The sequence below is a fragment of the Lampris incognitus genome, chromosome 2 (assembly GCF_029633865.1).
Source record: "Lampris incognitus isolate fLamInc1 chromosome 2, fLamInc1.hap2, whole genome shotgun sequence".
Lineage (NCBI taxonomy): Eukaryota > Metazoa > Chordata > Actinopteri > Lampriformes > Lampridae > Lampris > Lampris incognitus.
Window position 1 is genome coordinate 130426231 of NC_079212.1, and position 12043 is coordinate 130438273.

Consider the following 12043-nt stretch of genomic DNA (forward strand, 5'->3'; position numbering starts at 1 on the left):
ATTGAATTGTTTGTTCAATTATGTATACTTTAATTTTAATAATCCCAGCTGTTTGTTTGATTTTGTATGCCCAACCTATGAATAAATCTTTGAACCAAAGTCTTGATGTGTGGCACTGTTGAGGCTATGAAGATGGTACAACACAGTGACCTTTTTCATGCCCTCCCGACAAACCCGTCAATCTGTGGTGTGCTATTAAGAATCATACGTATCATTACAATCCATTAGACCAGACTAAGACATTTAAACTTGCAGTGGCCTTCAGCCAGAAGGGAAATGAGTATTGCTTTGACTCAACGGAGAAGCCAGGTCCCTGGACCGCTGACGTGACTCACTACCCAAATTTCTCTCCAGAGGAAGGAGCCTCTGAGGCCGGTGTACTATACAGTATATTACTCATCATATACTGTATATTCTGAAACAATACTAGCCCATACTTGTTTATTGTGCCCTATCTGTATTTACAGAATGGTAGATGCATCTGTATGACCACTTCACATTTTTAAATTACATTTTTTATTGTCAAAAGATATTTGATTTCTCTGTGACAGTTAATTTGACTGTCAGATTTAACTGCAATTTGACTGTTTACCATGTTAATCATTTTGAAGTAGCAATCTAAAACAAAAACAAACTAATCACTACTTTGACTAAAATGACAATTCAGAGGATTAAAGAAAATTCAGTTTCAAGTTTATATACTGTGGCTGTCTAAACATTGAAAGAATTGTGTTGCTTAATCGATAAACCAGAATCAATCCCAGGACATTAATGCATACATACTATTTAACCCAGGAAAGGTTGCTCAATCACAAACTGGTAACTACACAACATTGTAACAATATCCGGACTGTAAAAGTAATCCTATAGGCATTTTAGCATGTGGTGTATAAAACTGAAATATTGAAGCTTTTAAGCCTTGGACTACTTCAGAACTGCACCAGGTAATTGCGAGCCTGCATGAGGCGTTTAAGGCGACTCTGCAAAGCTGCTCTCTTGCTGCCAATGTCAAGATCCTCCTTGAGCAGGAACTCCATATTCTCCTTCTCTTGCAGCATTTGTAGCAACTCGCACTGAAGCTGAGAGGCGCACTCCTGCATCATCAGGTAACGGATCACCAGAGGGATCTGGTCAGCCAAACGTTGGCTAGCAATCTAGGAGATAAATGAAAAGTAAGTAGGTGAAAACAAGAAGAAAGTGTTCTGTTCAACACATTCAATCAATGCTTATTTTGTCAAAAGTAGTAAATTATGACTTGCATGGTAATAGGATTTGAGGTGCAGCATCATCTGCTGCAGTGTGGCACCATTATCTGCGCTGTAAAATGATATATTGAATTTTGAGACTTTTGGGTGTTTCTGCTCTTTTATTTTAGGTTGTACTTCGTACTCGTACTCCTCCTCCTCCTCCTCCTCCTCCTCCTCCTCCTCCTCCTCCATCATATGGTTCAAACTGCTGCTGTATGTACTGTCCTGGGTATAAACGATAAGCTCCATCTTGAACTGAATTCTCAGCATAGACTCAGCAATTCCCTCCTTCTCTTGCTTGATGCCTTCAATCTTGGCCTTGAGAATGAGTAAAGTTCAAACCATTTTAAAATGAAGTGAATTATGATGCATATTAAATGTCAAGAGCCAAATATGTTGATAATGTTACACAGTCAAATGAAATTCCTACATCAAATTCAAAGACTCACCTTGGCTGTTTTCATGAGGTTAGGAAATCCAATAAAGATGGTACAAGCCAGCTGTATTAATGCCTTCTTAATTACATCTGGTGGAAATATAACAAACTATGTAAACTTGACAGCCCAGCATGGTACATGAATGGCTCCAGTGTCAAAACAAAATACACATGGATTGGCTGAATAAAGGAACTAACATCTATTGTTGATTAAAAGTTACATATGCTAATATACCTGCTGTATCCTTCAGTTTCTTGATCGCAGGTTCTTCCAGCTGTTTGAGCTGATCCTTCACCATGGTCTCAAAGCTCTTGTAGTTAATGAACCCTGGCAGCTCTCTTCCTCGGTACTTTTCTTCATAGTCAGCAGTCTCTTTTTCAATTTTCTTGTTGACTGCAACATTAACAGAATTTTCCAAGTGCTGTTGATGTGTGAAGAACCATGAGTTCGGTAGATACCTGAAACCTACCCAAAGCTGAAAAACTTACAGTTTTGTCCTGACATGTCGAGAAGGACCTTCCATTTTATAAACTCCTTTCTGAGTTTGGAAAAGATGTTGAGTTTTTCTCCACAGTTCAGTTCTTCTCCTGTCATCAGGCTGATAGCATCCCGGGTAAAATCTGTCACTTTCTAGAACACAGAGAAAACAAGAGAAAAGATAAGCAGAGCAGTATAATGGAGCTGTTTAATTTTGAGAGAATAAAACAAATATTGATTAAAAAATTGATTCATATTCATCATGACAATATAGACAAATTAGAGGGGTAAATTGTCACAACTAATATAAGTGCATTTTTAGCAGAGTTTTGACATATTCCGTGTTCTGTGATTGGTCCAGGGAAGGCGCTCACATTGATGAGAAAGGCAGATCTCTCTGCAGCCTCAGTAGGGGGTCCAGTTCCATATCTTTCCAATTCTGCTTGGGTCTGTGCTAGCTTCTCCTCAATCTGCTCTGATAGTCGGGGCAGAGATTTCTGAGAAAAACAGAGAAACCAGTAGCTGTGGTCAAAGTTTTAATACCCAATCTTAAAGGGGATCTCGAACTTTTGTTTACCATTTATTAACCTATGTCATACTATAAAGTCATAGGGAATGGCTAAGGTGAAGAGTGATTCACCTCAATGTGATGCACCAGCTCCAGGGTGAGTTTCTCAGCCAGTTTGGGGACGGTGGCATGGCCCTCGTCATAGAGGGTGCTGTGAGAAGAATGAAAGCATTACTAAGTACATGCCACGATTTGCCAAAACCACAATGTGAGTAATTACCAAAAAGCATGCAATCACCCAAAATGTGCATGATCTCTGAAAAAGGTTCTCTCTGTCTCTGTTGCTTCTCTCAGTGACACTTTGTCTGTGATCTCCTTCTGACCCCTGCACCTGACGATCATGTAGCCCTTATTCAGGTAGATAACCTCATTGTGTACAATGTCAACCACTGTTTCCTCTGTGCCTTTATCAACCAGGTCAGGCTTGGTCAGGATAGCTGAGAGAAAGAGAGAGAGAAGGAGAGATATGAAAATCAGAGAGGGATTGGCCACAGGTCACCTTGAGGACTGACAGTGTCATATGAGGACCCAGTGGTCAAAGGAAAGCCTACTGTCCATGATTATTACGGTGAAAACCCAAAAGAAATGCTGATGACCAAATTCACTCTGTTTGAAAAAGCACACTATATAGACCCATACATCAGCTAGTACAGCTTAGCAATTGCATATGAATGTTTACCTGACGGAGAATTGAAAGATGAGTATTAAATCACACCACACATCACATATTCAAAATGTTGTCGAAATAATAAGGAGAAAAAAAAGACAATTAAATGTGTGTGTCTGCCTGCTTGTTAATGTTTGTATATTTAGTGCCCTCTGCAGGTCGGTGGGGGTATTCCAGAAAGCCATATAGATTGAAGATTAGTATATGCTGTGGAGGGGCTACTAGGTAATTGATTTTTGTCCTAGGTTATGATTTTGTTGGCTCAGCCTTACGGCTTGAATATACTCCCGAGCGGACAGGTACACGGACAGCTGCGGACACCATGGATGTGGAGTAGTTCTGTTTATACTATTTTCTGGAATCCGCTTAGAGGACGCATTCCAGACATGTGCAGTAGATCGGCAGGATTTTAGACTACAGTTTTCAATCTTTAGGTAAAATGCCTTTTTTTTCAGTTTTGCAAGCAATGAGACCAAACTGTAAATAAATCATGAAGACTTGTATTTGACTTGTATTTAAAAAAAATAAACAATTCTGGACGGTCAGTTCATTTTGTCAAGATTACAAAACTAACTGGATGTCCAGAAAGCATCTATACTGCTATATAGGAAAAACCAACATAAAGTGTCTTAGTGAGGTTTTTGTCCGCCACGAGCCTCCAGAACAGCTTCAATTCTCCTTGTCATAGATTCTACAAGTCTCTGAACTCTACTGGAGGGATGGACACCGTTCTTACAAAAAGATATTCCCTCATTTGGTGTTTTGATGATGGTGGCGCAGAGCGCTGTCTAACACGTCAGTCCAAAATCTCCCATAGGTGTTCAACTGGGTGGCAATCTGGTGACTGTGAAGGTCAGAGCATATGATTTACATAATTTTCATCCTCATCAAACCATTCAGTGACCCCTCGTGCCCTGTGGATGGGGGCATTGTCATCCTGGAAGAGACCGCTCCCATCAGGATAGAAATGTTTCATCATAGGATAAAGGTGATCACTCAGAGTACCTTTGTATCGATTTGCAGTGACCCTCCCCTCTGAGAGGACAAGTGGCCAGGACCCCCTCACTGTAGCGGTCAAGCATACAGGTTTTTCCTTTAATTTGTCACCCATCTGTATACAGCCGTATCCCAAAAGTAACATTATAGGGGATAAAATAGCATCAATAAAGGAGTCATTATAGATGCTTGCATTTCAAAAGAGTAGTTACCTTAAGTAAATAAATGTTATTTACCAAGAGTTCTTTCTCCATCAGGATCCACCTCCTGTGCCATCTTCAAAGCCTCTGTAGTTGCGATGTCAACATTGCATGGAACAACCACCAAACTGATGGTCTCTTGCTTAACGATGAACTTCCTTATCAGTCTCTTTATCTGAAAATGTAAATTCACATTGGTCATTCAGATACACACTTAATCATATGTATCTTCATTCTGCTGTAGTCATTCTGACCCAGGAATAGGTCATACAAAAAAAAAATGTTTTAACAGTTAATGGATAAAAGTAACGGTGCATCCTCTCTGTCTCACTATGTGATAAATATGTAATAATTAACCCAATTACTAGGGTTGCAGTAAGCAGAAATCCACACACTACCTGTTCACCAATGTTCTCTGGTTGTCCCTTCACTGCCACCCTGGCAATACCCGGCAGGTCTATGAGTGTGAGGTCGGGGACATCAGGGGAGGCTATTTCCAGACTGATGAGGTCTTCACTGATTCCCACCCCGACCCCAGCCATTTCATCCTGAGCTGTGGAACAAAATATGTTATATGATTCAAAGAAATTGTAAACAGTAATTCGAGCAAAGCTACCACTCGTACCGCCTGTAACCTTAATAAATCTAATACTAACATTCATACTTCACCTACTTCTCATTGGATCAGTAACTTTTGAAAATGTTTCATCTGCAATTTGGAGCAAACCCACCTTCTCGAATCTTCCTCTCCACATTTGCGGGGTCGTCAATCTCTTCTTCATGTTCCTGATAGCTTATCTTTCCATACCATTTCTCTCCATCTTTTTGTCTCTTCATCTTTATTTCAAGAGGACATCTTGTAACAATTCCTAAATTACCAAAGGAGTGAGGAGAGTGGTAAGTAAAATTAAATGTTCTCTGTATAATTATGTAAAGAAAAAAAATGGAATTTTGTTCATTTTCTCATATTGAGCGGATTATGTCAAGTTATTCTGATTCTGCTGTGATAAAAAGCAAACTGAATGGACCTCTTTTTTCTACCCTTTTAAGACCCAAGGACTAATCCAGGAACAAACTGTGTTTGTCGCTGGCATGAATGGGTCAACACAGGTCACCCGATACAGGTTAGTGACCCTAGTCATGACTTGGGTTTTATGCGTGCCCTACACTGTTTGGCTTTGGTATGAAACACAGGTTAACGTGACTCGTATTTCGATCAAGGGAACGTGTTGGTCAGGGTTGGAGGATATGCATTTACACATGGCTCTTGAGATAAATTAACGACAATGTGATATTTGAATGTTCCCAGTGTATGTACCGCAAGCGGAAACACAAACACTGTCCAGGAATGTGTGGTTTATGGGTTATGTCACCGGCTCCTCCGGTGTGATGAAGGTAGGCAAGGCCTTGTCCCTTGCTGATCACCCTTGCTCACAACAGGGCACGAAGAGGGCACACACAAAAACCTTAAAAGGCGGTTCCTGGGTGCCCAGGTAGCATAGCGGTCTATTCCGTTGCCTACCAACGCTGGTTCGAATGTCCATGATATCTCCAGCTTGGTCGGGCATCCCTACAGAGACAATTGACCATGTCTGCGGATGATAAACCGGATGTGGGTATGTGTCCTGGTCGCTGCACTAGCGCCTCCTCTGGTCGGTCGGTCAGGGCGCCTGTTCGGGGGGGGGGGCTGGGGGGAATAGCGTGATCCCCCCACGCGCTACGCCCTCTTGGCGAAACTCCTCACTGTCAGGTGAAACGAAGCGGCTGGCGACTTCACATGTATCAAGGAGGCACGTGGTAGTCTGCAGCCCTCCCCGGATCGGCGGGGGGGGGGCAATGAACGGGACGGTTCAGAGAGCGGGATGATTGGCCGAGTACAACTGGGGAGACATTTAAAAAAAAAGTGGTGCCTTAGAGTAAGATCCACCACTCTATTTTTTTGCAGTTTTAAAAGGAAGAGGGTGGTGTCTTTTCCGGGGGGGGGGTTAGAGTTGGTTTGGGCTCATTTGCGGGAGTCCCGCGGAAGTTCCGGGAGATTTGAGATTACTGCTTATTACTACTTGTGGGAACAGCGGCAACCCAGTATTCATCTGTGGTCGTACTCTGGTGTGATTAGTCAAGGTAGGTTGAGCCCGTGTTGACTCGTGTGAGAAAGGGCGTTACTCACCACTTCCTCTGGGCAAAGCCACCCCGGACAGCGCCTCCAACACTGAGCTCTTGCCCGAGCTTTGGTCCCCAATCACCGCAATAGCCGGCAGTGCCAAGTCCTTCTCAACACCCAGGGAGCGCAGGGAGTCGATGAGATCGATGCAGGGGCGCACTTTCTCTTCATAATGTTCATTTAACGTGTTCATGATGTCCAGATGTCAGTCTTAAAGTGTGAGAGAGAGAGAGCGAGAGAGAGAGAGAGAGAGAGAGAGAGAGAGAGAGAGAGAGAGAGAGAGAGAGAGAGAGAGAGAGAGAGAGAGAGAGAGAGAGAGTCAAAGCACATCGCATAAATTACAGCTATTGAGATTAATTTTGAAATCAAAAGTACACTGTTAGGTGTAAAAAAATAACCATTAGTAAGTCATTTATAAGAAATTGGTTAATGATGAGCAAATCATGAACAAAAATTAATATAACTTTGTAAATGATTAGTTGATACCATGTTAACGTTTCACAATTATGTCGTAATTCATCCATAAATGATTAACGACGAGGTATTCATGAACGCCCAACCCAACCAGCAGCGGGCAGCGTAGGCCGAGAGAAACGTACACAAGCAGGTAAGTGGAATATTTATAATAATCTGTTACACGTGGAGGTGTAAACAGCACGTGGGACTGGGCCAGTGCCTGATAGCACCCGTTGACCCTGATTGAAACAAGCGAAGACAATTACACAAGTAATTCTTCTGTTCGGTGTCACTTGTTTTTTCAACATTAGATGATTTTAATTTGACAGTGGTGTGACTATAGCCCACACGAAAGCACCGTTTTGTCGCATTTCGCATTAATTGCAAATGGGTTCCTCCTTGATTATTGGAGCTGCTCTTTTCGGGGCCACGCTGTAGGTAAAACCGTATGTGCCCTATATTGTGAAAACGAGTAAACGTAAATATTGTGATTTGCAAGACGTTTGCCGTGAAGTTTTATTTTGAAATCAGCACCGGAAGTCTGGAGGTTGGCCACCCTTTGGTGGCGTGAACTGGCAAGTTTGACAGCTGGTGACAACGGATTTGCTTTAAAATGTATAAAAAGTACTTCTGCAGCCGCGGAAATCAAACCAACGTGCCCTTCTATGTCATAGGTATAAGTAAAAGCGGCGCCAATGTCAAATTGTGTCATTTTGTCTCTTGCTTGGCGTTGCTCGGAGCTATCGCTAACTGGGTTGACTGTAGGCTCGGCTCGGTGAATATGACTCATGTCCTGTAACGTTGACAAAACAAAAATTAAATTCCAAGATTCATACGGCACATCTTGGAGGTTAAAATGCGGTTTAATTCAGTCACATTAAACGAAAGAGAAAAGGTTGAAACACAATTATCAAACGATAAAAGAGACACCCCCTTTCCTTTCGCCACAGCTGATCCGGGGCAGCTCTGACGTCTTCAGACTGTTCTCCAAGAGGAGGCAGGCTACCATCACCTTGGAGGACCCCAGCATTAAATATGCCCTCCGGCTGATAGACAAAAAGGTAACAACAATACATTAACTGCAAATAACGTTGCTGCTTCCTGTGATGTTTGACTCCTTTATGGTCCTTTAGGATTTTGCATTTTACTATATGACAGGCTGTGTGACGCCCATTCGCGTTCATTGTTGAGCCTTTACACCCTATGTGTGTTTTGATACACCTTGTCCGCAGGGAATGGTGGGTGGGTGGGTGGGTGGGGGGGCAATACCCGGCTTAGCATGCAATGGGTATTTGCCATATGCTTTCAGTGTATTTTTAGATCTGTGATTGCATACTCGCTTGCTTCCTTTCCAGACTGTCCGCCATGACACAGTGAAGTTCTCCTTTTCCTGGCCTCCCCAGAACATATCCTCAGTCTCGCCATCAGAATCAGAATCATGTTTATTGGCCATGTAGGTTCACAAATACATGGAATTTGACTCCGGTTTCATGGCTCTCTCAGTGTACTTAACAAATAATAACAACATCAGTTTAGGACATTGAGTATCCCATAATTGTGTTTGGACTTTAACATTACATTTAGTATTAATAAGTATGCATTTAGCTAGCAATGCCATTGTTATTACCTAGGGTTGCAATTTTTACTTTCCCTTAACACTTTCCCATGATCTATGGAAATGAATTTAAACTGTATATGTGCTGTCTTGTCCTTTTCTTTTCTTTTTTTTAAAATTACTGTCACAGTATGGACGAGGGAAAATGGATGGTGGATGGAAAAGGCGGAAGTGTGTGTTGGAAAGCTGGGTGTGACGTACAGAGACTTGAAAAACCGGTCCTCTGCTGGGTTGAAAGGAGGACTAGAAGAAAACTGATTCCACTCATAGAACACTATGCCAAGAGAGGGTCCATCATCATCAGTGATGGGTGGCGGGCCTACCAATATGCTCTGCCTCATCTAGGTTACAGACATGACATTGTGAACCGCAGTGTAGGATTTGTTGATGCACAAACAGGGCTCATATCCACATTTAGAGCGGACCTGGAAAACTTATAAGGAGACTGCCTGTATAGCGGCAGGCATTACGATTCCATTCAGTGTTGTATTCTGTAAATTGTGTAAACACCACATCTACTGCACGTTGTCCACTTGAGAGAGAGATTCCTCCTCTGTTGAGGAGGTTTCTTCATATATTTGTTTCTCCCTGTTAAAGTTTTTTTTATAATTATTTTTTAAGGCAGTTGTTCCTTATCCGATATGAGGGTCTAAGGACAGGATATTGTGTTGCTGTGAAGCCTCCTAAGGCAAATTTATTATCGGTGATATTGGGCTGTACAAATGAAATGGACGTTTTGACTTGACTTGACACTCAGTTATACATGCCAACTAAAATCCACAGATCCTAGCGCCCTAGCAAATCTCACCACTTGCCTCTCTGACATTAAATGCTGGGATGTCCGACAAATGTTCTTAAATTTCATGATAAGTCTGAGGTCATCCTGTTCGGTCCCCCAAATCCCATCAGCCATTTTGGTACTGTCAGGTAGTCGTAAGCAGGCTGCAAGGAATCTTGGGGTAATATTTGATGCCAACCTCGGTTTTGATAATCAAATCAAACGTGTTGCTCAGTCATCCTTTCTCCAGCACAAGGTAATCTCCAAAATTAGGTCATTTTTATCAAATTTATCTATTCTCGGCTCGACTATTGTAATGCACTTTACTCTGGTATGAGCAAGGGCTCCCTCCAGTGTGTGCAGTTGGTACAACACGCCGCTGCCCGGCTCATCACCGGGACCAAAGAGGCATGACCATATCACTCCTGTGCTCGCTTCCATACACCGGCTCCCTGTTATATTTCCAGTTGATTTTAAAATGTTACTGCTCACTTTTAAGGCTTTAAAGGGTCTTGCTCCTACATACATTTATGATTTACTGACCTGATATGCGCCCATTAAGATCCGCAGATGGAGCCCTGCTGGTTATTCCCAGGTCTGGGCTTGTCACAAAGGATAATTGGGCTTGCTGTTAGAGATCCCACACTATGGACCTCTCTTCCTGTCGAACTAAGACAAACCAAGTCTCTAGCTTCTTTTTAAATCTCGTCTTGAAAATTGTCTTTATGGAAGCTTTTACAAATTTTTGATATTTGTTTTTATTTATTTATACTGTTTTTATTTTTACTCTTACTTATTTGGCCTTACTCTTATTTTTGCCTTGTCTGGTTTCATCTCTTTGTAAAGCACTTTGTAACGTTGTTTTAGAAGAGTGCTATATAAATAAAGTTATTATTTATGACTAATGATAGAAAAAATATTTCTCAGTTAACTAATCATTTATAGATGACTCGCAGCATATTTGTGATATGTTAACTAAGCACAATTTTTCGTTCATGGTTTGTTCAACATTATCTAATTTCTCATCAATGACTTGCTAATGATCGTTATTATAGTGTTACATGTTGCAGCTACTAGGATTTATTTTGAAATCAAAAGTACACAATTAGGTATCAAATAAAATAGATATACTTACTGTAATAACGCCACTCGCCCGCACGGTTTTATTCAGACAAATCGGTTTGGCTGAACGCAAGGAGGAGGAACAACTGCTGACGGGTCCCGAACCAGACGCCGACTGAATCTGATTGCTGGGATGGAGTTGTATCTTAACTTAAGTTTCACTTTCGTTTCTCCTGATTTCTTGCAAAGAAACCAAGAATCGGAACAGGTAACGTTTCACGTGGGCGTGCCTAAAACCTGACATCTCGACTAACAGGCGAAACTTCAATGTTTAAGGACCACAGACAAGTTCATAAACTGTAGATCAGACTAGAAATAACATACTGTGGAAGAATGAGTCGAGAGGCTGAGATCTCTCAACAGGCAGCTCCCGTGTCCCATACACTGCACGACCCCGGGAGTGCTCTTTTATTTACACGCCGAACGGAACTACAACACTGTAGTGGTTATGGGGATACATAACTCCCCTTATTGAGCTAGTAGGAACCTTGATTTACAGCTGCTGTTTCCTCGGTTCGGGTTTACAGTGACACACTTCCGCTGCGCGGGTTTTTGTTGTTGTTGTAATGGTGAAGGAATAAATGGTGCACGTTGTGTAGCCGAAAGAGAAAGTTGTCACGACTCCTGCTTAAGCTCCTCTACAACACAATGATTTATTTCCCCGCCGAGGTCGCGACTGGCGGCGTCAGTCACGGTCCCAAGGTCAAGTCGGTCAGTGAACGCTCTTCTAAGTCTGAGTCGAATCACTTCATCACGACGTTTAGTGGGACACACGTTTAATCACTCATCACTTACGATCGTCTCTCTTCACGTGCGTTCGTTCCTGTCGATGAACCAGTGGAGGTTGTCCGTATGAAATTAGAAAACGACCCCTCCCTTAGCAATAGGACCACCTATTGTATTTTTAAATCACGTCAGGACACAGCGCTGTCGCTCGACACAACCTCTCCGTGGCATTCTTTATTTAGACTGACCCAGCATCAAAGGCAGACCCGATCAAACAACCCAGAGCCCGCAGGCATCACCAATCGATCCCAGCACAATAGAACAGCACCAAATCAAATGCAGCACTGTCGATGTGTGCATACATAACATCCCCCCCCCCCCCCCCGGCAGGATTTCAAACATGAAAGGTTGACACAAAGTCCTCTAGGTGGCCAGGGCGTAAACGTGTGCGAACAGGTCGCGGGGCGGCCTGAGGCTGGACAGGCCGAGGTGGGGAGGGAGAAGGCAGGGGAAGCTGAGGCCCAGAAATGTCTGGGGCCCGTGTAGGAGCTGCATGAAGCCCCGGGGCGTCTCGCCATGCTGAGGGAATGGCT

The 12043-nt window shown here is 42.6% G+C and overlaps 1 protein-coding gene and 1 long non-coding RNA gene across 3 annotated transcripts; one reads left to right on the top strand and one right to left on the bottom strand.

The window, feature by feature from the left end:
• Positions 1-423: 423 nt before the first annotated feature.
• Positions 424-11301, bottom strand: LOC130107720 (interferon-induced GTP-binding protein Mx-like). The gene is made up of 13 exons (XM_056274446.1): positions 10738-11301; positions 6760-6963; positions 5324-5461; positions 4991-5145; positions 4629-4767; positions 2968-3166; positions 2802-2880; positions 2536-2658; positions 2173-2314; positions 1919-2077; positions 1697-1773; positions 1260-1565; positions 424-1154 (listed from the first exon to the last, which is right to left on the bottom strand). The coding sequence occupies exons 2-13, from the start codon at positions 6944-6946 to the stop codon at positions 930-932; spliced, it is 1929 nt and encodes a 642-aa protein (XP_056130421.1). The 5' UTR covers positions 6947-6963; positions 10738-11301; the 3' UTR covers positions 424-929.
• LOC130107722 (uncharacterized) lies at positions 7307-10442 on the top strand. Of its 2 annotated transcripts, none has more exons than XR_008809825.1 (4): positions 7307-7360; positions 8160-8270; positions 8565-8662; positions 8955-10442. It is a non-coding gene; the product is annotated as an uncharacterized LOC130107722 (long non-coding RNA). The 2 variants fall into 2 exon arrangements; XR_008809826.1 differs by lacking the exon at positions 7307-7360 and adding an exon at positions 7808-7883.
• Positions 11302-12043: the final 742 nt, after the last annotated feature.